At 32.1% G+C, this 27,958-nt stretch overlaps 1 protein-coding gene across 2 annotated transcripts in view; it reads right to left on the bottom strand.

The window, feature by feature from the left end:
• LOC126881977 (farnesyl pyrophosphate synthase) overlaps window positions 1–27,958 on the bottom strand; it is a 140,242-nt gene that overhangs the window by 78,832 nt on the left and 33,452 nt on the right. For both annotated transcript variants that reach the window (XM_050646728.1, XM_050646727.1), the window contains exon 2: window positions 17,558–17,867. In XM_050646728.1, the coding sequence (XP_050502685.1) occupies window positions 17,558–17,867 (310 nt within the window). The remainder of the gene's footprint in view (window positions 1–17,557; window positions 17,868–27,958) is intronic.

Raw genomic sequence — 27,958 nt, 5'->3', positions numbered from 1 at the left:
TTGAAGGTGTATATTCTAACTAAAATATAAATTATAGGGGAGTGCAATTAGAACGAAAACATGCATTGTTTCGGAAAAATTCAAACAAGCTTATATTTTTCTAAAACTTTTTTTGTTTTGGCCGCTAATTGTTTATTAATCGTTTAAACAATAACAATTGTTTTGTATAAATTATTTTAAAAATATTGATAAATTCATTATTTTACTTTGATCAAATATGTTTCTATTTTGTTTTTGATTATGCTGAATCCGAATATGGCATTGCAATTTGAAAATTCTTTTACAGTGTGTCTGCGTAGCTAGGAACCACATGGAAAACTTTTTTATTATCAATTTTACGAAAAAAAGTTATTCTTAATAAAATGCTCTGGATAGTCAAAAATCTAAAACTCAACCATGAGATATCAAATTTTATCAATTTTATACGAGTTATGTCAAAAATATGAATTTCGTTAAAGTGTAAAGTACCTTTATATTCCAGAATATCAAAAAATGAAATTATGAAAAGTTATTTGAAATTAGAAACTATGTCTAAATATACAATTACATCAATCTAATCGAAAAAAAAAAAATAAATTTTTTCTCAAATTACGGATACTCATCATCATTTTATTACAATTATGATTACTATTTTATTATCACTTTTACGAAAAAAGTTATTCTTCATAAAATGCTCTCCCTGGTCTAAAATCTAAGATAAACAAATTTTTTAATTCCAAACAACTTTTCCTAATAACAATTTTCGATATTGTGAAATGTAAAGGTACTTTACTCTTGAGTGAAATTAATAAGAAAAGAATAACTTTTTTTCGTAAAACTGATAATAAAAAAGTTATCAATAGGCTCCAAGTTACGCAGACATACTGTATAAGAGCTAAAAAAATTTTTTTTTGCTAAACATTTATTATTCTTGAAGCTTATTATTAAATGTATTTTAGGTAAGTTTTACAGAAAAAAAGTTTTGATCACTTTGTATAAACATTTTTTTAGCTGGTAATTTTCGGTTTTTGTATTACATTTTTGTTATCTTTCTTAATTTTCTTAAAAAGAAATAGTTTATTTCATTTCTAAAGTAAAATAATTTAGTGCATTTTAAAGGTTACATCCTAAGCTTTAAAAAAGCACTTATAAAACTGTAATAGATCTGTTCAAACTTGAGTAATACCGTCTTAAAGTGGTGGTAATTCTATATAACTACGAAGATTTCAAAAATTACAATTTTTGAGACGTCATATCATTTGAATTAAATTTTTGAGATTATTTTTGAATAAAACATCGTTTAGTAAGATGCTTGAAAGGTAAGTTGTGCACAATTGAGAGTTTTATAAGAAAAATTGTATTAGTTACACATTTTTAAATAATTTTTAAACAAAATTCATGTAAGGCTCACTTTCCGCCCACATCGTACTTATGCCCATACATTTTATTTCTTTCTATTATAACCATAAGATAGCCTAATTATTCTTCTTTCATGTTCAATTTGTAAAATTTTATTTGATCAATTTGTTAAAGAATTACATTAAAATAACTCAACCGTGCACTTCGCCGTACGTTAGTTTACAGTGCGCCAATGTTTGGGAGAAGGGTGACTTTAGCGTTATAAATAAAAAATTATAGAAGATACAGATTTAATTTTAGAAAATTCTTTATATAAGGTGTTTTTGTAAAATTTTCTGAATTTTTCAATGGTCAAGTCAGTTTTTTTCTAAAATTTATATTTTCGGAGTTAATTAAAAAACATCTAATTTCGTAGTTCATTTGTTCAATAAAAGATGAAGCACCCACTTCTCGAGTAGAACTTCTTGATATGTCGTTTATTAAACATTTCTTAATGAAATTACAAAAAGTTCTATCTTGTTTGATTTTCTCCGAAGTGAAAATCTATATGCACTCCCCTATTACATTAATTTGTACTACAAACATTGCTACAGACGGAGTGCATCACTATGGAATACTACGGATGAACAAGAGGTTATAAACGCATATTTTAAGCTGGGATCTCACGGAACGTTAGTTTACGTCGGCAAAGAGAAATAGAAAATAGATAATAGTGACAACAAAAGAGAACACGGTTGGCGCGCCACGTAAAATTAATAAATATTTATTTTTGATAAATTTGGTCGCCACCAGTGTTGGCGGTAGAAAATTTAGTGAGTTGGTTAATTCATACAATAATAAAAATTCCAACAAAACGTCGTTAGACCACTCCGTACTCAAATTACCACGAAACTTATTGTACCAGCCCCTAGCTGCGTCGAAAGGGTTGGAGGGGTAAGTAGCTACTGTGTATCGGGCTCAGAGTCGGAGGCTCTGACTTCCTTTGAACCGTGTTAATTTACCGACAAATGATGGGACAGCCTACGCCGCCCATAAATCGAGGATTCTCTCCTAACCCACGGCCACGCCGACGGATCGTAAACCACAAATCTTGAGGAAAAGAACGCTAATTCACGTTGCCTTGGTTCTTTAGGTTTTATCTGTTTCTATTATATATTTTCTATATTTTTATATATTTTTCAATAAGTTTTCAATTTAAAAATCTTTTAGTAATATTTTTAATATTTTTCAATATTATTAATGTTGTATTAGGATTGAAAACTTTACAAAAGACTAAGGTTCCCATTGTTTTCAGTCTGGTGGGATGTAGAATAACATTATGTTGTTTTATATGCCATTGGATTGAAAACTTAGTCTTTTGCTAGCAGTTGCCGCTAGGGCCTATGCCATTTCGTTCGTTGCAATACGTGACTGCACGCCTGGGTGTGTTTTGGTTGGATCAGAGAGAGCAGCATATGTGCCTCCTGATGAGAGACTAATAAGTTTCGAAACCGGTAGAGGTGCTTGCTGCACTCTCTGATTGGACTAGAATATGATGCGGCTGTATTTTCCTTTTGCAACGAAATTGAAAATAGTTATTCATTTTTGATGAAAACTTTACCTTTCAGTTGCCAGATGACGCTAGTCACCTACTCCATACACGTCAGTTTCAATGCGGGGATAAACTTTCATGGTTTGGTCACTTCGAGCGAGCAGAGAGCAGCAGGTCTACGCCTCTCCGATGATGACTCCAATAAGAGTCGAAAATCGTCGATTCAGAGTGCTGGACTGCGCTCCCTGTTCTACGTGAAAAATAAGATTGTTTTGCCTTCGCATTGCAACTGAATAAAAATGGTATACATTTTTATTTTATAGTCGTATTACTCCGTAGAGTAACTAGGTGCATTTTTCGTTGGAACTTTACCAGCTGCAGACGGGGGATGTGAATTGCATAGTGTAGAATTCTTTCCCTCTCGTCTTCACTGCAGCATCCATTTGACTTGCAAATTGTAGAAGTCTTGGAGGTGTCACCAGGAAAGTGTACCAATAAGTTTTCAATTTAAAAATCTTTTAGTAATATTTTTAATATTTTCAATATTAATAATTTACTATTAGGATTGAAAACTACTTCGTCTTTCAATGCCAGATGGCGTTAGCCACCTACTATCATCACTTCAGTTGCAATGGGTGGGAAAACCTTTCGATACGAATCAGTTAAAATATGGAGAACAGTGCCTACGTTCCTTCCGATGAAGGCTCCAATAAGAGCCGAAAATCGCGATTCAAGGGACTGGACTGCACTCCGTATTCTAATTGAAAAATAAGATTGTTTTGCCTTCGCATTGCAACTGAATAAAAATGGTATACATTTTTTTTATTTTCTATTTATCTTCGCCAACTGTAAACTGGTAAAGACTGATGCGCCACGTTCCGTGATATCCCGGCTTTATGGTATCTGGAGTGTGGTAGATGAAGGAAGTTTCATTGAGTATGTGCAGATTGTGGAAATATATACGTGTATATAGAACATGGAACCAATGTATAATGGAACAACGACTAGTTATATGTAAAAGAAGCTAATAAATTTTATGTAACACTAGTATTATTCTAAAAAATCATACAGAAGTAAAAACTTCGTTTGTATGATGGTATAAAAAAGTTTTATTAAAAAACATTAAAAGTCATCCAAAAGGATTTGCAAAACGTTTTCAATCTGGATCAGATCATCCTCAGTGCGTTCTGCCTAGTACATGAAACTAGCAACTTTTTGAAATAGATTACATCGATAATTTTGGTTTACATAATAGTTGTATGAAATTTATAGCGACTCCAAGTCGATGTTAAAAGATTAAATGTGTTAGGAGTGCTCAAAGGGCAACATGGTTCCCTGCTCGATAGGAACTTGTGGTTCTTGCCAGTTCAATGGACACATACCAACGATTCTATCAAAGCTCTGTTGTTAGATAATACTTATTTAGAAATGTTATTATTAGTGGTAGATCAAAATATAACATTGTCTTTTTAAGTGCAATCCCTTTGTATGTAATATCTACAATTATTATAAGGTGTCATTAGCAAAAAAATTGAAAGATAATTAATGCAAGTACTTCAACAGAGAAGACAGGCTCTTGAAAATATGTTTTAAAACTTAGTAGGTCAAATCCAAAATGTCTAGACGTTTTCAAGAACACAAAAAGTTCATAAAATGTATGTAAAATTAACATGAAATGTATCTCAGGTCATTTGGAATCACCTTGTCCGTATAAGGGTTAAGTGACTACATCAAGTGGTAGATAAGATAATTTAACAATCAGAGAATATTGTAATGAAAGTAGATGATGCATCAGGTACTTACATAATATTGATCCATGCACCGATTGACAAAAAGAATATTGAATAGGTTATATCAATTTTCATAATTTTAATTTTTGCGAACGATTTCCAGTGTGGAAATCGAAATATCAAAATAAAAAATATGTAAATGTTACTTATATTTATTGTGGTTTATCCTAAACTATAAAATATTTAGTACAAGATTTTGTTTTTACAGTATACATGTTCCAATGACAATAATGTATAGTGGAATCCCATATTTTGATAAATTTTCAAAAATAAAGATACGTACGCGATCAGTAGTAATAAAATAGCGCTACTGGCTAAAGTCTTCTTGCTGATATGTAGTGTTGGAAAATTCTCGAGAATGAAAAATCGAAGAATATTCTCGAGAATATTCTCGATATGGAGAATTTTCTGAGAATGAACCCCATGACGCACTTAAGAATATTGTTGAAGATAAAAAATGGGGTTTTAAAAATTATGATCTTATATACAAAATTATGAGACGAAACAACAGTGTTCTTTGTATATAAAAAATACAAAAACAACAGAAAACACAAAATATCTTTGATTAAAAAATGAAATTTTCTTCTTAACAGCAAATAATCGATGTGGTATGATAAAAGATGAGACCTCAGATTCAGAATCTATTTATATCATTAGCTCATCCTAGTCATCTACAATCTGCATTTCAATGTACTGATGAGTTGTGGGATTTTGTTTTTCACGAGTGGCCAGCTCAGTCATGGATTGGTCTACGTCTAACAATTTTAAATTGTGAGCTATAAAAGTTTCCTTACAAGCCCGTTCAGCAGTGAACCGGTTTCTTTTAGAGGAGTGGATAAAAAAAACATAAGTACTGAAACTTCTTTCAGTCGCTGCACTGGATGAAAGCATGCTTAATATCAACTACTATTTTAGTTAATTTTGTTCCGAAACATGTACCTTTTCACCATATGATGTGCGATCAACAGGTAGCCAAAACGCGTTCCAAGATTGCGGCTGTAATTTTGAATATTTTTTCGAGATATTTGGCACACGTATTCGTAATATAATAAAGAATGGCGGTAAAGAGCCCAATTTGAAAAATATATTAATATGTGGAAATTACTCTGTAATTAAATACAATATTAAAAAAACGAGCCTGTACCGCCATTAAGAAGAACAAAAAACTACACTTTGTTCAAATAAACTTTTTTATCCGATGCCTAGATTTTGTGGCATTTTGGAACTACTAATGAAATAAAAAATTTTAGTAGTTCCAAAATGACACAAAATCTAGGCATCGGAAAAAAAAGTTTATTTGAAGAAAGTGTATTTTTTTGTTCTTTTTAATGGCGGTACAGGCTCATTTTTTTAATATTGTATTTAATTACAGAGTAATTTCCACATATTAATATATTTTTCAAATTGGGCTCTGTACCGCCATTCTTTATTATATTACAAATACGTGTGCCAAATATCTCGAAAAAATATTCAAAATTACAGCCGCAATCTTGGAACGCGTTTTCGCTACCTGTTGATCGCTACTGTTTCCTCTTAAGTCTAGTTTTTCAATTGATTTTACAACGTATGGCTTTCCAAAAAATCCCTCCTTAGACCGATAAAGTGCCAGATCTGCCATTATTTCAGCCGACTCAACACCATATTTTAAAGTTGCTAAATTATCTACAAACTCAGTTGTCTCAACTTGTTCTTCTCTGCTTAAATGAACACCATTCTAAATATTTGCACGTTAATATTGCACCAAAACAATAAATATTGACACTGATTGCACCAAAACAATAAATATTGACACTGTCAACACCCTTGCTAGTGGTTCATGGGAATGGCAAAAACAATATACCTACATATTTATTAAATTATAATAATTTGACCCGTATCTAGTTTTTATTTTTGTTTCGGTTTTTGAAAATATAGAAAAATTTTGCCGAGAATATTCTCGAGAGAATTTTCTGGCCGAGAATATTCTCTTGAGAATATTCTCTTCTAACATCACTACTGATATGACAATGTGCATAATTAGTTTCTTAATGGGTTGTATCTTTTTGAATTCCGAATACATCACAGTAGTTTTGTACAAACCTACAAACCATCAACATCAATGTATATATTTAAAAGCCGATACGCAAAAGGACTAAAAGAGTCCAGACCTGAATATCTTTAACAAACACCCAGAAGATACCAAATCCATGGATTCGAAATAAACATTTAAGATCTAACTGCCAAACTTATAAAAATCCTGAAAAATAAAAGAGCCTATGAACCAGAAGGAAATCCGCTGAACTTTTGAAAAACGCAACACCAACGCTTGTTAATATACTGAACGTTTTAATAGATACCTAAACAGAGATAATATACCTGAAAGCTAGAAAGAAGGGTGGATTGCACCAACCTATAAAAAAGAGGATAAGGCAGACTGCAAGAATTACCGCTGCATCTCAATTGCCAGCACTCTAAGTAGATTCTACGGAAAAGTTATGAAAACCCTAGTCGAAAACGAATATGAACCACTTGAGCTGGAACAGCAAGCAGGATTTCGAGTTAGACGATCTTGCATCAACCACATCTACACTTTAACCCAACTAAATGAAAAAATAATGGCTAGGGATAGATCAACTCCTCTATTATCTGTGGACTTGACGAAAGCTTATAATACAATATCCCTACGTAGACTATAGCAAGTACTAGAAAGCTCATCTATTAATTACAACGATTTTACAACCTTAGATCGTAAAAAAATTAACAACCAGTTCTTCAAGAATTTTGGGGTAAATAAGGGACTAAGTCAAGGACATCGAAGTTCTGGACATCGAAGTAAAAAAGCGAAACTAAACAAAAATATCGGAGAGGACCACAAACAATCAAGTGGTGGCTGCTAAAAGATGAGAAAGAAGGTCTATTCAGGAGAAGAATAGTAGAAAAAATATGTTGGAACATGAAAGGTAGCCCTAATACAATTTGGAGAAAAATGGCCAGTAATATTAGAGAGACTGCTATTGAAATACTTGGGAAAACGTCAGGAAAAAAATTTGAGGATAAAGAGACTTGGTGGTGGTCAAACGAAGTACAAGGAAAAATAAAAGAGAAGAGAAAATTATATAAAAAGTGGCAAGAAACCAGATCCGACACAGATCTTCAAAACTATATGGTGGCGAAAAAGGAAGCGAAAGTAGCAGTAACAAAAGCCAAAGCAGAAGCGTATTCAAACCTATACGATCAACTTGATACCAGGGAAGGCGAAACGAAGATATATAAAATAGCCAAACAGAGAGCAAAGAAAGCAAAAGATTTTAATCAGATTAGATGTATCCGAGATGAAAATAATAAAATACTAGTTCACGAAAGGGATGTCAAAAAGAGATGGAGAAAATACTTTGACAGCTTATTAAATGAAGAATTTGACAGACAGCCTGTAGAGCCAACGGAGACAGTAGCAGCAATGGTCACCAAAATAACAAACGAGGAAGTAGCTCAAGCGCTTCAAAAAATAAAGAAAGGAAAAGCGGTAGGACCAGATGATATTCCTGGGGAAGTATGGAGAGCATTGGGAGAGACAGGAACAAGGTGGCTAGCAGGTCTATTTAATAGAATTATGGAAGTTGGACAAATGCCAGACGAATGGAGAAGCAGTATACTGGTACCTGTTTACAAAAACAAGGGAGATATACAACAATGTACAAACTACAGGGCTATAAAACTGCTCAGCCACACCATGAAAATATGGGAAAGAGTAATTGATAGACGGATACGTGAAGAGACCGAAATATCCGAGAATCAATTTGGCTTTATGCAGGGTAGATCAACAACAGATGCAATTTTCATTATAAGGCAGTTGATGGAAAAATACAGGAGTAAAGAAACAAACGCTCATATGGTATTCATTGATCTTGAGAAAGCATATGATAGAGTTCCTCGAGAGATTCTGTGGTGGGCACTCAATAAGAAAGGAGTCCCTGGTGAATATGTAAAGATTGTGAGGGATATGTATGAGGGAGTAACGACTAGTGTTAGGACAGGTGTGGGAGAGACTGATAAATTTCATGTAAAAGTAGGATTGCACCAAGGCTCTGTGCTTAGTCCGTATTTATTCTCATTAGTTTTGGACCAGATAACAGCGAAACTACAGGGTAACATTCCATGGTGCTTAATGTATGCTGATGATGTCGTGTTAGTAGGAAATAGTGAAAGAGACTTAGAACAAAAACTGGAACAGTGGAGACAAGCTCTGGAGGAAAAAGGTTTAAAACTTAGTAGGACAAAAACAGAGTATACAGAGTAGCACAAATAAAATGGTATCTTTGGATGGTGAAGTGATTGTGAAAAGCAATAGTTTTAAGTACCTAGGATCGGTATTACAGAGTAATGGAGATGCATGCAGTAGAATTAGAGCTGGATGGATGAAGTGGAAAGAAGCGAGGGGTGTGTTGTGTGACAGAAAAATGCCAATGAAGCTGAAGGGAAAATTCTATAAAACAGCCATAAGACCGGCTATGATGTACGGAACTGAATGTTGGGCAGTGAAAAAGAAAGAGGAACAACGAATGCATGTGGCGGAAATGAGAATGCTTAGATGGATGAGTGGAGTGACAAGGAAGGATAAAATTAGAAATGAGTATATTAGGGGAAGTCTAGATGTGGCACCAATTGATGCCAAAATGAGAGAGCATAGGTTAAGATGGTTTGGTCATGTTCAACGTCGAGACGTTAATCACCCAATACGAAGAATAGCTGAAGTGCAGATTCCTGGAAGGAGTAGGAGAAGAAGACCAAAGAAGACCTGGGGGGAGACGATAAGGCAGGACATGTTGGTAAAGGGGATTGACATTGATATGACCCAAGATAGAGTGGTGTGGAGAAATGCAATTAGGGAAGCCGACCCCGCATAGGGATCAGGCAAAGAGAATGATGATGAAGGGACTAAGGCAAGGCCGCAGTCTATTGCCAATATTGTACAATAATGAATGACTTTAGTGACGGTTGGCGATAAATATATTATATCTTTTAAAATCCTTAAGCATTCAATTACCTCTATACGAATCATACTGATTATAAAACAAATAATTCATATTCAGACAAAACCGTTAGATTAATATGCAATTTGAATAACCAATCAGCAATACAACACTCTGTAACAGAGTGAATCGATGATTCAATGAATACTTACAATTTCAATTGAATTTAATATGCCAGAAACCCGACGATTAATAAGTAAAGACAAAAAAGCTGTTAATGGTTATATAACCTTGGAAAACAATTTACATTATCACTTTTCCTAAATGATATATATTGATTGTTTCTTCATCTTCTTTAATACAAAAATAGTCAATCCATTTTTAAATGTACCTCCAGAATATTATCGTTCCATTGATTTAGTGGTCCTTCTTCTTCTTAGCGCTGCATAATTTGGAATGGGATGTGAAAGTTAATGGAATGATAAATACAATCAGATATGCAGACGATACATTTATTTTAAGTGATGATATGAATGGATTACAACACCTTTTAAATGCCATTGACAGTGGGAAGAGAGTTTGGCTTAAACAAACTGTTCAAAAACAAAATACGCGGTATTTAGCCGTTTGGCCCATCAAGATTCACGGTTATGTTGATGGTCATATAATTCAAAGAGTACCCAGTTTTAAATATCTTGGTTGCCAGATTACTGAACAACTAGATCCAGATAAAGAGATAAAATATAGAATTGAGATAGCCCGCACGACATTTTTGAAATGAGGTCATTCTTCTGTAATGATAACTTGCAACTTCAACTTCGATAGCGCATGATTAAATATTACATTTGATAATGTGGCAGTCCTTAAGAGAGCAAATGCTGCCCGCGAGCTACTTGATAACATCAAATATAGAAAGATGGCCTATTTTGGGCACGTAATAAGGGGAGACCGGTATAATATTCTTCAACTTATTATGATGGGTAAAATCGAAGGACGCAGAGGAATTGGTAGAAAGCAAGCCTCTTGGTTGAAGAATATCCGGGAGTGGACAGGAATAAAGAAAGCAGAACAACTATTTAGAATAGCTCGAGGCAGAGACAGTTTCGGCATGTTAATCGCCAATGTCAAGGGGACTTGATAGGGCACGTTAAGAAAAGAAGATCCTTCTAATGATCGACACGATAGATAAAAATATCTATCGTATATTTCACGAATGTGGGAATATTTTGGATTGGGGATTGGGGCTTGTCACGCACGGAGAGCTATACTATATAGTGACGAGAGCGCTAATAACTGGCAAAATAACGCAAAAGATGGAAAACATATACATTGCGAAACAAAAAGAGATAAAACTAGTGGAGGTGGAAATTATCGTTATAAACGTATAAATGAACATTATATTACATAGTTTCCCACCTTTAGACGTATCAGAGGAGTATGACAACTGTCACTGTGACAGTAGAACTTTAATACAATACTCCTGTCACAGACGTCTAAAGGTGGGAAACTATGTAATGTAATGCTAATACTTTATACGTTTACAACGATACTTTCCACCTTCACTAGTTTCATATCTTTTTATTTCGTAATGTATTGTGTTTTCCACTAAATCGGACATTTAACTAAAATTTTCAATGTCGCCAAGGTAGGTAGATATTCTTTAAACATTGATTGATCAAATCCCGAAGAGTTTTTTGCAATACAATATCGAAAACCCCTTTGTTTCTTAATTGCTAATCAAGCATGCGCGCCACTGTTGTATAAGTGAGGACGTTTGAGTTTGCATAAATTCATTATCTCGAGAATGGGCAAATTTGAAGAGAAATCCTCAGACAGGTCGATTTTTATTCTTAAATTAGGACTTTTTGGCATATATGTATATAATACTAGTGACGTCATCCATCTGGGCGTGATGACGTAATCGATGATTTTTTTAAAGGAGAGTAGGGGTTGTGGGATAGCTCATTTGAAAGGTTATTTAATTCTCTATTCAGTAATATAAACATTAATAAAATTATTTATACAGGGTGTACAAAATTTTTTTATTAAATTAATTTAGACAAAAAGAAGAAATTTTTTTTGTACACCCTGTATAAACAATTATGTTCATGTTTATATTACTGAATAGAGAATTAAATAGCCTTTCAAATGAGCTATCACACGACCCCTACTCTCATTTAAAAAAATCATCGATTACGTCATCACGCCCAGATGGATGACGTCACTAGTATTATATATATATATATATATATATATATATACAGTATGTCCCTGTAAGTTGTATCCATATGGAAAACTTTTTTATTATTAATTTTACGAAAAAAAGTTATTCTTTATAAAAAGCTCTGCATGGTCCAAAACCTAAGATTTAACCATCAAATATAAAATTTTTTGAATATTATACGAGGTATGTCAAAAAGTTTGAATTTCACTCAAGAGTAAAGTAGCTTTATTTTTCACAATATTGAAAATTGCTATTATGAAAAGTTGTTTGGAATTAAAAACTATATTCTAATATGCAATTACATCCTTCTAATTGAAAAAATTTTTTTTTGAAAAATTATGGATAACGATCATTATTTTTTCAGTTATTTCAATTCTGATAACTCTTTTATTATTAATTTTACGAAAAAAAGTGATTCTTAATAAAAAGTTCTGGATGGTCTAAAACTTAAAATACAACCACCTTATATCAAATTTTATCAATTTTATACGAGGTATGTCAAAAAAGATAAATTTAGATCAAAAGTAAAGTACCTTTATACTTCAGAATATTTCAATTAGAAGGATGTAATTACATACTTAAAAATAGTTTTTAATTCTAAATAACTTTTCATAATAACAATTTTTGATATTGTGAAAAATAAACGTATTTTACTCTTGAGCGAAATTCATATTTTTTGACATACCTCGTATAAAATTGATAAAATTTCACATAAGATGGTTGTATTTTAGATTTTATATTATGCAGAACGTTTTATTAAGAATCACTTTTTTTCGTAAAATTAATAATAAAAGAGTTATCTGAATTAAAATAACTGAAAATAATGTTAGTTATCCATAATTTTTCAAAAAAAAAAAAATTTCCATTAGAAGGATGTAATTGCATACTTGAATACAGTTTTTAATTCCAAACAACTTTTCATAATAGCAATTTTCAATATTGTGAAAAATAAAGCTACTTTACTCTTGAGTGAAATTCAAACTTTTTGACATACCTCGTATAATATTCAAAAAATTTGATATTTGATGGTTAAATCTTAGGTTTTGGACCATGCAGAGCTTTTTATAAAGAACAACTTTTTTTCGTAAAATTAATAATAAAAAAGTTTTCCATATGGATACAACTTACAGGGACAAACTGTATATATATATATATATATATATATATATATATATATATATATATATATATATATATATGCCAAAAGTCCTAATTTAAGAATAAAAATCGACCTGTCTGAGGATTTCTCTTCAAATTTGCCCATTCCCGAGATAATGAATTTATGCAAACTCAAACGTCCTCACTTATACTACAGTGTCGCGCCCGCTTGATTAGCAATTAAAAACAAAGGGGTTTTCGATATTGTATTGCAAAAAACTCTTCGGGATTTGATCAATCAATGTTTAAAGAATATCTACCTACCTTGGCAACATTGAAATTTTTAGTTAAATCTCCGATTTAGGGTTAAAATGGCCGATTTCGCAATTTTCAAAATTTTTAATCGCTTATATAACAAAAACTATTAACCTAAGAGAAAAATCACTAGACATTTTCTGTTTGGAATGATCCAAAAAACCTAAAAAAACTTTGTTCGATGCAAAAAAAATAATTTTAGGAAAAACCCCTAATCTTTCCCCTCGCCTGGCAAGGTCTTATGCTGTTCAGAATCGCCTGGCATTGTGCCCATTTCTTCTAAATGACTTACTCAAACACATACTTAAATTTAAACCTTACAGGAGAAAGTTTATTTTCCCCCTAAACTATGCATTTTTCGATTCACCTGGTAGATACACGTGCAGGGCTGATGCCTGCCAGGTCATGGTTTTTAGCCTTGGTGTGCTATGAATTATCACTATACAAATTTCTAGCCTTACAGGAAGACCGTTAGTCGGAGGGTTCACTAGCTCTTAGACTATAAGGCATTATCCAAAACTAACAGATGGTTCATGTAAACTTGGAAGCAGTTTTTCTTTCAACCATTTCAAAAACATCTCCGTATTCATGTTATCGTGCAATGGTTATATTTTAATCAAAGATTAAAAATACTTTTTTTTTGTAATTTTTAGCGCAAAATTAGGCCTGATACAGAGTCGGAGCTAAAAGTTCACTCGAAGCGACTGACACGCAGCATACATTATTTATTAAAAGTGTACGTTGCGTGGCCGGTCGTCGCTCCGAGTGAAAATTTTAGCTACAGTACTGTATTAGTCTACTTTCAAGCGTGTAAATTACAAAAAAATATATTTATAATCTTTAATTAAAATATAACCATTGAACTGATAATAGATATTTTTTTGTAAATAATTAGCTTGTACTTTAAACTCACCTCTACGCTTTGAAAGAATTAAAAAAAATTATAAACACCGTAGTAATCGTATGTTTACTTTGCTGTTTCATAACTTTTTTGCAAATGGTTGCAAAAAAGTTTTAAAGCATTCATTTTCAAGATATTTGAAATGCGCATTTTAGCAATTTTTTAAAATTATAATATAATAAAAACTTTCTGAGAAACGTTAATTTGTTTATAACTATTTTTTTTTTAACATTTAAAGATTTTGCAAAAAAATAAAAAAACATATTTTGTCGACAAAATGTTAAATAGGCATCTCATCTTTATAAGATTTCAAAGTTTGATCAGTGTATCATAATTATTTTGGTTATTATTGCGACCGTAAATTATTAATGAACAATTGAATTGTTGCTAAAATATTAGTTTAATTTTCACCAGCTTCTGGAACTATAATCTAAACCAAGAAGGCTTTTAAGTCACCAAATTATTTAATTATTGGTAGATAATTACTTATCTAAAACTTTCTTTGAAAATTAAAGATTTTGTTGGGAAAACCCGCATTTTCCGAGGAAAATTTTCGTCGGAGCAGATCGGGAAAAACAACGTCTCTATGCAGAATTTAATCACGGTGAATTTTTATTTGGGTGTTTTTGTTGTAAAGTTAAAATCTTCGGAGTTATAGAGCAATAATTGAAAAAAACACGATTTTCGGGCGCCATTTTGTTTATAAAAAAAGTAGCACACTATCTGAGGACTTTGCATACCTATATTATTAATATATAGGATCTTATAATTCGATTCCAGCAATAAAATTGCTGGTAAATAACTTTTCCCAAAAATGGCCTATTCTCCGAGAATCAGCCCAGACTACAAACAAACTCTTTCCAATCACAAGTATGTACTACTATTACAAACTTGTTAGGGTGCCATGTGGGAGTAACCACAGGGCACCGCACACATCTTATGGAAAATATAATGTCACTCAAATGCAATAAAATTTACATAATATATAGATTCATCTCGAAATTACAATTATTTCATATCATTGCGTCAACTCTGAACTTTGATTACTAAAGGCGTCAATTGTAATTAAAATTTATCGGAATCACATGTTTGAAGTCCATAAAACTGTCATTCATAAATACTCTTATTCTACAAGTAAAATTTAATAAAAAATTTTTGTCCTGGTAAAAGGTATATTAGTTTAAAAAGCTCCTATAGGGCTACAAACATAAACAAAACGTTTTCGCTCTGTAACAAGAGCATCATCAGTGTTACCTAAAATAAGTATAACCGTATTAATTAAAGCAAAATGTTAAAGTTAAAATGATGACCAAGGTAAACGCAAAGTCTGCTTATACTTACAAGCACATGGTGAGCCACCCAAAAATACAAAGGTTGAAACCTTTTACAAATGGACTAAAAGTCTTATATAAATATAAACATCCTAAAATCCAAATAATGGATAAAATTCCTATGGATGCGGCTTTAGGGCAACATATGATTTCCACAGGTGGTAAGTGGGTCAATTAATTAGGTCATTGTGTTATAAGAGGTGACAGGCAACTAATAGCAGATGAGATTTCAAAGCGAATCTGTCTGATGTCAGGACGACAAAATTGTCAATGAAACTTATAGTTCTATGAAATGTTGGTTACACTAGCCAATAAAATTTAAAGTTGTTTATTGTGCAAGCAATGATAACAGCTAACATCAGTGTGTTGGAATTATAAAAATACAAGAGTTAGTGAGAATAAATTATCTAAGATGTAAAGAAAGAGGGTGAATTTGAATACCCATAATCATCAATGAGGTGTACTTAAATTGATGAAGCAAAGATAGGCCAACCAAAATACAGGTAAGTTGTTGTGGTTGTGTTGAAAATAGATAAAATTATTATTTGTGACCCAACACAAATGATGGCTGATAAAACTGGCTGAAATAAAGGTGAGACAAATAAATAGGGGTTGTGATATCAAATACTAAGATATGTTGTAAATGCAAAAACTTGTTTATAAGTTAATATGATATAGATGGATTCATCAACACAAATTTTAAAGACTGAAAAGATTGTTTTAAAAGCTTAGTCCAAATTTCTTTATTCTGTCCTTTTATGTTAAATAACATCTAGGGCAAGGAAAAATGAATGAAATTGAATAAAAAAGTATCTAAGCTATGTCTAAAGTGAGGTCATATGAAGAAAAGTGTTGAGTAAAATTGTTGAGTGTGTGGTAATAAAAATTATTAAATTGTGATTATTTAATTAAATTAGAAGGTAAAAACAGAATAAAAGAAAAACGGGTGAATAGATAAATGAGGTTGTTGAATAAAAAATAAATTTGATATCAGAGTTAAAATTGATGATAAATATTGAGAGACTGTGAACTCCAGAGACCCGGCAACCAAATACACCAGATGATGAGAGTAAAGGTGGGTTGAATAGAATAACTTGATGTGTGAAACTTGATTGAATTATTGTAAAGTATTGTTGGATGAATGAGTTGAGATTATGAAATGGTTATGATTGGACACTAAACGAAGACCAGGTTGAAAAGGTGGTGTGAAGAGAATGATGAGAGATATTGACTAAATATAGGTGTGTAAGAGTTGTGACAAATAGATGTTATGGTCGTTAAAAAGAATTATTTGGGAGAAAATTTGAAGAAAAGACTAGATGATTATTGAAAATTGGGTGGAAGTGTGAATGTGGATAAGAAAGAAATAAAGAAAGAAATAGGAACAGTATTAATAACGATGAGAATAATTTAGGGAAGCAAAGATAATATATTACGAGAAACAGATTTATAATGTAATTTATGAAAAGAGTTGACGATGTAAGGGTTGAAAGTCACGATTGAAAGACACATGACGATTAACACAATTCGGACTTCTCTGTTTCTCTTTGACTATTTCAAGATCCTCGTAGAGGTCCAATCTTAAAAAGTTTTTTTCGGGAATGTTATGTATTAGAGATACGTTATCCGGGATATTAAGTGGCTATTGAAAACAGCTTAAATGGCGTAAACTAAGCCGATTAAAGGAACTACATACTTTTGTACGACTGGTAAAAGTATACCTACATTATCTATAAAATAAGAGTAGGCTTCTGCTTTCTTAATATCTGAACAAAGATTTATGAACGGGCGATTCACAAAATCTCTTTTCTCTCTTTGTCATGTACATTCCCATTTGATTTTAGACTTTGGATATACATATGTCAATTTACGCATCTACTAGGTAATCAAAATTCAGAATTGGTGTAATGATATGAAATGACTGTAATTTCGAGACGAATCTATTCATGTAAATTTTATTTCATTTGAGTGACATAATATTTGCCATAATATGTGCGCGGTGTCCTTTACAAAATCGATTCGTATTTGCAAAAATACCTATAATTATTATAAAACGAGAAAAGGCTAAATAAACACTTACCAATTCTACACACCATCCCAAAATATTGGCCAGCCTAATATTTTCAGGAGTGAGGTTTTCTGGTCGTTCCAACATCTTGTAGGCGATGACAGTGGATAGACCTCTGGTCTTTTTTCCAGTGGGTACGTTATACTGTAGTACTTTAGCGAACCTTTTGGTTACTTCCGGAATGTCTGTGTGCCTTCCGGCATCCGTTAAATCGCGTACTATATCTGGAAATATAGCCATGAACTCTCTGCTTTCCTCTTTCGAGAACATCGGGGTGTTGTTTACTGACGGTTTTGCTTTTGTTTGAATCGTGGATAGAGCTCTGAAATAAAAGATACAAGTATTAAAAAAATACAGTTCTATTATAATTATTATGTAATACGACATTGATATCACAAATTTATTTAGTTATTTTCTGTCCTAAAACTGCAAGATTTATGGCCGGTTTCACCAACGACAAAGAGTAGTTTATTCTATGATTAAAGTTATTCGACCAATAAACTGACAGTTCTCCATTTTACTAATGTCAAATACGACTTATTTTATTGGTTTATCAAATAAATATTTACTGTTCGGATAAACCGGCAAGTTGTTCTCGCTGTAAATATCTATAAGAAAGTAAATTCCTCGGTTTAACTTTAAATTATCACAATTAAATTGAAACAAAATAAAAATACAAACGTCTAATAAAGTTTATTCGATGAATAACTATTCATTGATTTATTTGTTGTTGGTGAAACCGGACCTTATATAATCAGAAGCTTAGGAAACCTGCTCCAAGGAAAATAATTCCTAATTTGACCATATGTTGAATGAATTATTTAGTATTGCCTATGTATGCCTACAACACATCATCATCAAATGGCGCTACCCACTGTAAACCTTGGCCTGCATCAAAATATTTCTAGTGCTTTTCCCAGCATCTAGTCACTTAAATCTTCTTCCACATCGTGAGACGCTTTAATTAGAAGATATTAGGTAGAAAATGCCCCGCAAAAAATAATTTCCATTATAAAGTCACTGCACATTGAGAAGAAATGCAGCGTCACACACAACAGTGACGAATTTAGCGTACTTACTGGAGTCAGACAGAGATGCGTGTCCTCTCCGTTTCTATTTAACATAGCTGTAGACTGTTCCCAAACTAGACTCCGATACAAGAGGGATACAATGGTCGTTAACCAACATTTGTGATCTAGAATACGCCGACGATATCTACCTATTAGGACAAAGGTTCCAAGATGTGGCTGACCAATTGGAAACACACTCCACTGAAGCCAATAAAATAAGTTTGAAAATTAATATCAATAAAACCAAATCTATTAACAACATGTAGATTGAAAATGTGGAAAATTCAAGGTGTCTTCCAAGTGTTATAACAGACGGTGGAGGCATAGAAGACGATAATCGTACAAGGATACGAAAGCTCAACAAGCATTCAGCATGCTTAACCCTGTTTGGAGGTCTAGCCACTACACTACAAAGACAAAGATCAGAATGAATCCAGTTAAATGTCATGTCTGTTCTACTCTACGGGTGTGAAACCTGTACAGACAAACTGCAGGTCTTTGTTAATAAATGCCTACAAAGAATTGTTCGTCTTTTCTGCCCTAACATCATCAGAAACGAAGATCTGCTACACCTGACCGAACAAAATAGGGTAGAAAATGAAATAAAGTCCAGACAATGGGATTGGATCGGTCACAAACTCCGAAAAAATAGTTCCAGTATTGTAAAGACTGTCCTAGAGTGGAATCCCCAAAGAAAAAGACGTCGCCCAGCACAAACTTGAAGAAGATCCATCATGGATAAGATAATAGGTCAAAGAAAGTCTTGGAATGAGGTTAAGGCCTTAACTCAAAATAGAACTCGATGGCGCGCTTTCACTGAAGCTCTATGCTTCACTTAGGAGATGCGAGGAAAATTCTGACGCACTGGCACAAAAATGTTCGGGTATGGAAATTTGCCTACTAATAATTATTAAATTTTAACGGCAGTCTATTTTCTTTGGAATAGGTACTCCACAACAAACATTTAAACGTGTAATAATGGTCCGCGTGTTGGAAATAATACAGGGGTCGTTTTTGCAGTCGGACATTCAAAAATAAACTTTTATTACAAATAAGAATTATTTGTAATATAAGTAAAATAGGTATTAAAATAGATTAAAAACATGAAATTAGCAGATCAAAGACGGTCGATAGGAGTTTATGTTCAGCAATAATCATTATAGTCCAGAAAGCCACTGCGCATCCGCTAGGAAAAATATTCTAATTCGGATTTTTTGCACAATCTTACTCAAAAAGGACTCCTTTTAACAAATTTGCATGTTGCCAGGACCAATAGGTGGTCAAAAATTTTTTAAACGTTTTTTTTTGTTTTTTTCCTAAATTTTTTTTTTGCATGGAAAAAAGTTTTTTTAGGTTTTTTGGACCATTCCAAACAGAAAAGGTCTTTAGTGACTTTTCTCTAAAATTGATAGTTTTTGACATATAAGCGATTAAAAATTGAAAAATTGCGAAATCAGCCATTTTTAACCCTCAAAAACTATGTGAAAAACTGAAAATTTGAATGTTGCCAAGATAGGTAGATATTCTTTAAACATCGATTGATGAAATCCCGAAGAGTTTTTTGCAATACAATATTCAAAACTCCTTTGTTTTTTAATTGCTAATCAAGCGTGCGCGACACTATTTTCCACCGACAGTATGGTGCAAATGAAAGGAATAAATTCGTTATTTCGTAAACCGGCGACTTTAAAGAAAAATCCCGAAACAGGTCGATTTTTATTTTTAAGTTATGATATTGTGGCATATATGGTATACTAGTGAGGTCATCCGTCTGGGCGTGATGACGTAATCTATGATTTTTTTAAATGAGAATAGGGGTAGTGCTCATTTGAAAGGTTCTTCAATTCTCTATTCAGTAATGTAAAAATTTACATAATTATTTGTACAGGGTGTCCTTCTACTTCTTTTTTTGTCAAATAATTTAATTTAATAAAAAAATGTTGGACACCCTGTATAAATAATTATGTAAATGTTTATATTACTGAATAGAGAATTAAAGAACCTTTCAAATGAGCTAGCACACGACCCCTATTCTCATTAAAAAAACTCATCGATTACGTCATCACGTCCAGATGGATGACGTCACTAGTATACCATATATGCCACAATATCATAACTTAAAAATAAAAATCGACCTGTTTCGGGATTTTTCCTTAAAGTCGCCGGTTTACGAAATAACGAATTTATTCCTTTCATTTGCACCATACTGTCGGTGGAAAATAGTGTCGCGCACGCTTGATTAGCAATTAAAAAAAAGGAGTTTTGAATATTGTAATGCAAAAAACTCTTCGGGATTTCATCAATCGATGTTTAAAGAATATCTACCTACCTTGGTAACATTCAAATTTTCAGTTTTTCACATAGTTTTTGAGGGTTAAAAATGGCCGATTTCGCAATTTTTCAATTTTTAATCGCTTATATGTCAAAAACTATAATTTTTAGAGAAAAGTCACTAAAGACCTTTTCTGTTTGCAATGATCCAAAAAAACTAAAAAAACTCTTTTTCCATGCAAAAAAAATAATTTTAGGAAAGAAACAAAAAAAACGTTTAACAAATTTTTGACCACTTTTTGGTCCTGGCAACATGCAAATTTGTTAAAAGGAGTCCTTTTTGAGTAATATTGTGCAAAAAATCCGAATTAGAATATTTTTCCTAGCGGATGCGCAGTGGCTTTCTGGACTATTACATGTTGTATACCTAATCATAATAATTATTGTTACGAGCAAAATGGTGGGAATTTTTAAGGTAAATATAAAACCTATAAATAAATGTATAGTATCGAATATATTATATTGATATATCTATTACAGGATAATCATAACCATAGTAGAATAATTACGAAATACACTTACATAAAGTGATGGATTTGACTGTTCCTTGAAGAAAGTGAATTTTATCTAAGAAAAAAATACGGAAAACTTTTATCCCCTCCTACACAACATAAATTAGCAGCCTACCATAGCATGTTACATAGATTACCAGAAATTCCTATGTCAAAAAATAAGTTCGAGATAGGATTGAATATCATTAAGCAAATAGAAGTAAACAATGAGTGCAATGCACAAACAATAAACAAAATTTAATGTTTATTCTTACTGCATTGGGAAAACCCCAATACCTTTTTCCCGATTACATATACAGGTAAGATATCAACAAAAATAGTAATTAACTAGTTTTGATGGGAAATAAGCCACAATTTTACTAAAAAAATGATTTTATTAACGTTTCGACGCCCAAATCGGGTGTCGTTGTCAAAATACAAAAAATTTTAGAAAAATATTAAAAAAAACAATAAGAAATGACTAACACCAGCCTTCAGAACAAACAATAACTCAAGCAAATACATTAAGAACTCCTAAGAGCCAAAAGAAAAAAGAAAAAGCACTTGCACAGTGGCGGATACAAACTTACACGTCTTGATTGCCAAAAACTTACATCGGTCAAACTGATAGAACCTTCAACAAAGTTATGACAGAACACATAAGGGTTTTCAATAATAGATGTCCGCGCTTTGTACAAAACAGCTGCATTGAAAATAGATTGTAATAAATTTTGTGGAAGTGTAGAAAACAAAAGTTTATTGAAAAGTCTTTTATTCGTAGGAACACGAAAAGTTTTGCACAAATAAAATAGAAGGAAAACACAATTTTGAGAAAAACACGCTGTATTGTTTTTGAGTATATTCGCCTTTAAGCTCAATACACTTTTGCTTTGAACAAACCAACCGTCGAATCATTTATGTGTCTGGCGTCTTAAAACGTTTAAAGCGTAGTTTATTTTTTATGCCTGAGTTTGTAAAGAAATTACACGATGACAGTGACAAGTCAGGACTGCAAGTAGGATGGATCAACAAATCGATGTTTTCGCCTTCAAATACTCGAATATTATAAGAGTCGTGTGAGAAATGGCATTGTCTTGATGGAAGAGATTCCGGTTGTTTTTGCGGAGTTCATCAAACTTTTGGTTGTATGTCATTCAGCATTGACAGTTCTACCATTCTTTAACGAAATCGTGGTAATGTGCCTTTTTTGCAAAAAAAAAAACTGGCTACCTCGTTTGTTTGTCAACGATGTGAGCGCGGAGTACTTTTATTGTTTTTGGCTGGTCTTGAAACAACGATACGTGCCTTTTTATGGACAGCAGCGGTCAAATTATGAGGAATCCAACGACTGCCCATTTTTTCTACTGCCAAATTGTCATTCAAAATTGTTTATATTTGACTCATGCCATGATAGGTAACATGTCGATCTGCTCCAAGTATATAGCGCACACATCAATATTTTCTTCAAACCATATATGAACAGTTGGTGGATCTGGTCTGGTGCTTATCACGAAAACTAAGATACAACCTAACGACGCTTTGTTGTGTAATTAGGCCAGTTTAAAATCATATAAAATCATCACAAGATAATTTTCACGAGGGATTTCCATTTTTCACGGAATTGACTGTTTTGAAATTTTATTGCTGTAAAAATCAAAACAAACCAATTATATGAATTATATTTAAATTCAAATCAAGTTGCGGAAAATTATTACATATTATTATTTTCGTATAATATTAAACGTATAATAATGGAAACTTTTACGTAATAATATTAGATTAAATCTATGGAATTTGCTACATTTTAGCTTTCCACGTTAGTTAGTTATTCTTCTTCTTCACATGCCATTTCAGAATTTCCGGCGTTGACGTTCACTATTGTAAACAAAAACCTCAAAATGAGACTGCTGCTTTGATTGAGTCTATGCAAGCAAGAATGAGAGCTGTTATTCAAGCTCGAGACGGAAATAAGTATGTACTCGATTTTAGTAGGTACCATATTTTGGAAATATTTTATGAATTTGCTTTTAGGAATAAAATAAATGTTTATTTGTTGTTACATTAGTCAATATTTTGGAATTTGTTTTTACTTAAAATAAACTTAATGTCCGGTTAGTTTTGCGTGTCAGTGTGTATCAGTTGGCGTCCGATAAATATTGGGTCCACCATTATTGATGCCATAACCCTCAACCCTCGTAATCTAAATCTAATAAAAAGTTTAACGAGAAAGAGTTTTTGAACTTACTTTTTTGTAAACAGTTCTAATCAGTATGTATTAATAGATACAGACCATGGTCACATGTTACATCCAAATAATTATTAGTGACGTCAATGGACATGCATATATTTCAACATATGATTCCATCAAAATTAATTATATTCCAATTGGTATGTTATCTATTGGTATGCAAACCAACTTGTTTGCTGGTGGTGTTTGTATTTCTTCATTTAACTATCTTTATTTAATATTGATAATACTAATAATAATTGATGTATAACAAACAATGAAAAGATTACAATGTAACGATGGCAAAATATTATATTTACATTAATTTTTATTAATGACGTACACATGATTAATTCCTTCGTCTAATTAAAAAATATATTACTTTTAACTGCTAACAAGATATGAATAAAGCAATACTAAAAAAGCAAGATATGTTTCTATATCAGCGGTTCTCAATATTTTTGTGTCATGTACCACCAAATACTTGTTATTATTTTTGGTACCACCTAACTGAAATACATATCTAACTAGGTGATCTAGATCAAAAAAATGAAATGTACCACCAGTGGTACATGTACCACAGATTGAGAACCGCTGTTCTATATCATTCTTCTTTTTTGTGATTTTCAGTATGGTAACACCTTCTTAACTTGAGTATGCAAAAAATCCTTAACACAAATAGTAGCATATGCATGACATAGTTATTATGGAAAGAGACAAGGGAAAAATTAAAAGAAGCAGTAACAACCCTGGCAAATGAAGCACGGAAAAGAGGTCTAGAAATGAACTAAGAAAAAAACAAAATATCTGCTCTGCTCTAGAAGAGAAGATAACAAAACAAGAGAAATCAAGATAGAAAACTACACTTTTGAAAGAGTTCAACAATTTAAACATTTGGGGGTAATTGTAACTGGCAAAAATAAGAGAAGTGAAGAAGTAACGGAGTAAATACTAGCAGGCAACAAAACATACTGGAGGTATCATAATAAGCTAATGAAGGACAAGAACTTATCCAGAAATGCACTGAAAATATACAGAATAGCAATCAGACCAATAGTTACATATTATGTATGCATCTGAAACTACATCACAGATAAAGATAAAGAAAAATTAAGAATATTCGAAGTCTTGGAAAGAGTGACTTACAAATTTAATAACAGGCTTTAACGTTGTCAGGAGCTGAATAGCGAGCATTTTGAACATTTGAAGTGATTTTTTAAGTTATTATTCTCATTGGTCTTAGTAAATAAATTTACCTGTGCTTTAACTGATAAGTGATTTATTTCTGATTTTAACAAATGTGTTATGTATGAATTAGAAATAACAAGTTCTTTTAAAGCCTGGTGTCCAAATATATGAGGTGTCTTATTTAAATTAAATAGGTTGAGAGTATTCCCAGTGAAACAGGAAGTACAGTAGTAACAAAAAATATTCATATGCGATGTATGTCATTGTGATTGCATTTTCGAACGCAATGATTCGAGTCGTGTTTGTTGATGTCATAACCATCATAGCAGATGGCATTTTTGTAGCTATTCACTTAAAGTGTGAAGTTTCAAGACAAATTCGTTTACTTTTCTGCTTATGAATTCGTTTCGGTATACCCTACCTCATCAGAGGTAGGCTCATCAGAGGTAGGGCATATCGAAACATGTAAGATCTGTTATGTATTTACGCTATCCCGCTATCGGAATAAAAACATAGGAAAGAGATAAGTAATATAAATTATAAATATATGATATAGCTGTAAGTATTTTGTGGATGATAATATACTTTTAAGGGTTTGATTCTTGTTTACACAAGTCGAGATATATGATTTATCTTTTATTGACAGTAGCATAAGTACGTAGAGTACATTACAAAACAAGCCATTTTTGACATATTTTAGATAGCATACGATAAAATAACATTTCTTAAACAAATATAGCTGTTTTTTACTAATTATAAATGATGAAATATAAAACAATGTGACAATAAAACCTAACACAACACTATTAAAATATGGGGATTTAAATTAGTTTCATTAGAAATTTAAATAGATAAAATTGCGATGGATACAGATACATGCGTAAATATATTTATTCTAAACGTAGTTTTCACTGTGAAATCACGTGTTTAATTGAAAAAGTTCAAGGCAACCATATACAATCCACTTTATAATAAGCTTGCAAAAGGTATAAATATTTTTGTATATTAACAGGTTGCTGTGTGTAGAAAATTTTAATTATTAATTTATTTTTAGTAATTCTTGGCATTTGCATTTAAAGTATGTCGGGAACTATAGAGCTATTGAAAAAAAATGATAGTCCATGAAATCACACAAATTTGTGGCTCGGCAGCAACGCAGCCACTGTGCTAAATGAGCGAAAATTAATTAACTTAGAGAGAAGCAAAAACTTCGTTTGTATAATGGTATATGTTTTATTAAAAAGCTTTTAAGAAATGATCCAAGTAAATCAGTGAAATATCATGTTTTGTAGTTAAACGAGCCTACTTTCGTGTTTATAAAACTTGACACTCTTATTAACCTTTAACTACACGCGCTGACGTATTTTGTACGCCAGATATAAGAATTCTACTTCAAATATATTTAAAAATTTTATTTTTGATCTTGCTTATCTCTCTAACCTATCACTGGAATGTGCTTTACAATTTGGTTTTAGTTTCGTTTTAATCGGCGTTCTGGGAAGATCGTAACTGACAGTTTATTATTTGTTGTTTCCGGTGGTGGACAATATACGCCACGATTATATTAAAATAAATAGTAATATAAGTACATATTTCAATTGTTTTTTAGTCATTATGGCACAAAATATATTTTTCTTTATAAACAATACTTTTTCTCCTGTAAAAAATCACATTACAAAAAATTTTTTATTAGTACATAATTTTATTTATCATGGAATCCAGTTATTCCATGATTCCAGTTATAAATCCCAATTGGCTTACTGAGAAGGAATTCCAAGTATTCACTGATATCGAATAAGGTTTATAACAAACAACTAAGTGTATTTTTTCAAAAAAAAAGTAAACAAATCCGCTGTTTTTAAGTGTATTTTCTTGTGGCGTATAAAGTACGCCACGCGTGTAGTTATGTTATAATTTGATGCGCGGGTAGTTAAAGGTTAAATAAACACAGACTAACCCCGGACTACTTTACTCCTAGAACTAAGTCAATAATATCATTCATTTTTCCTATTATTAAACGGAAGGCTGGAGTAGCAAGGAGTACGGGTCTAAATTTTAGAATAACTTGGCTTGTTACACCAGTTAAATATTGAACCCAAATTAAATTTGACAATATTGACAATAACAGAGGCTGTGACAAAAATGTTGCTACTTCTTCCACGTCGAGTGGAAACGGATCTTCGCAACTCAATTTCTAATGGGAAATGAATAGAATAGCAAGAGTAGGCATATTTATAGGAAAATGTCCAATTAACAAAATACCGATGACTTGTTGTATGGTCTACCATAGACTCCATCTAACGGGACAATCTCTGGACGCTTCTTCTTAAGAGATCATCTTCTATGTTTGCAAACAAAAGAACTACCAACAATTTTAGAGCCAAAACAGAGTCTAGGTAAACAATGGAACAGTAACGTTCAAAAATCGGTAACTTTTTAAAAAGGTTATACTGGAGGTATTTTTATGAGAAAGTATTTCGGCCTAAATTTATTTTATGAGACTAAAGTTAACTTCTATGTTTGCAAACAAAAGAACTACCGACAACTTTCGAGCCAAAACAGAGTCTAGGTAAACAAACAAGCTAACAATAACGTTCAAAGAGCGGTAACTTTTTAAAAAGGTTATATTGGAATTATTTTTATGAGGAAGGATTTCAGCCTAAAATTATTTTTTGAGACAAAAGTTAAAGTTAAAAGACAAAATAACGAAATTTGGACAAGAAGAAAAGTATCTTTTGACACATTATAGTATATGAACTTTCAGTCACTTAATTTAAGAAACCGTAGGTGGTTCATATGAGATCACAAAAGGTACATAGTACTCAATTTTATAAAGACTGACGTTGATATAAAACACATACTTTTTATCTAACATTCTCTTCCACGCATGAAACTAAAGACAAACCAGCTACCGCCTGTTATTAAGAAAAACACATGTCATTTTTATTTTTTATGAACGCTCAGACTCAGTACATTGAAGAGATAGGTACAAAAAAAGACGCTTGGGGATATTTTCAGATTTTAAGTACAATCTGTGACGTTTCTGGTTTGTTTACTTTTGGGGCTGTCAGTCTGTTGAATTTCTTGCTGTTTATTTGTCGAATTT

This window comes from Diabrotica virgifera, chromosome 3 (assembly GCF_917563875.1).
Source record: "Diabrotica virgifera virgifera chromosome 3, PGI_DIABVI_V3a".
In the NCBI taxonomy this organism is placed as follows: Eukaryota; Metazoa; Arthropoda; class Insecta; order Coleoptera; family Chrysomelidae; genus Diabrotica; species Diabrotica virgifera.
Note: the sequence above shows the minus strand (reverse complement) of the source record. Positions and strands in the feature narration are given on the sequence as shown.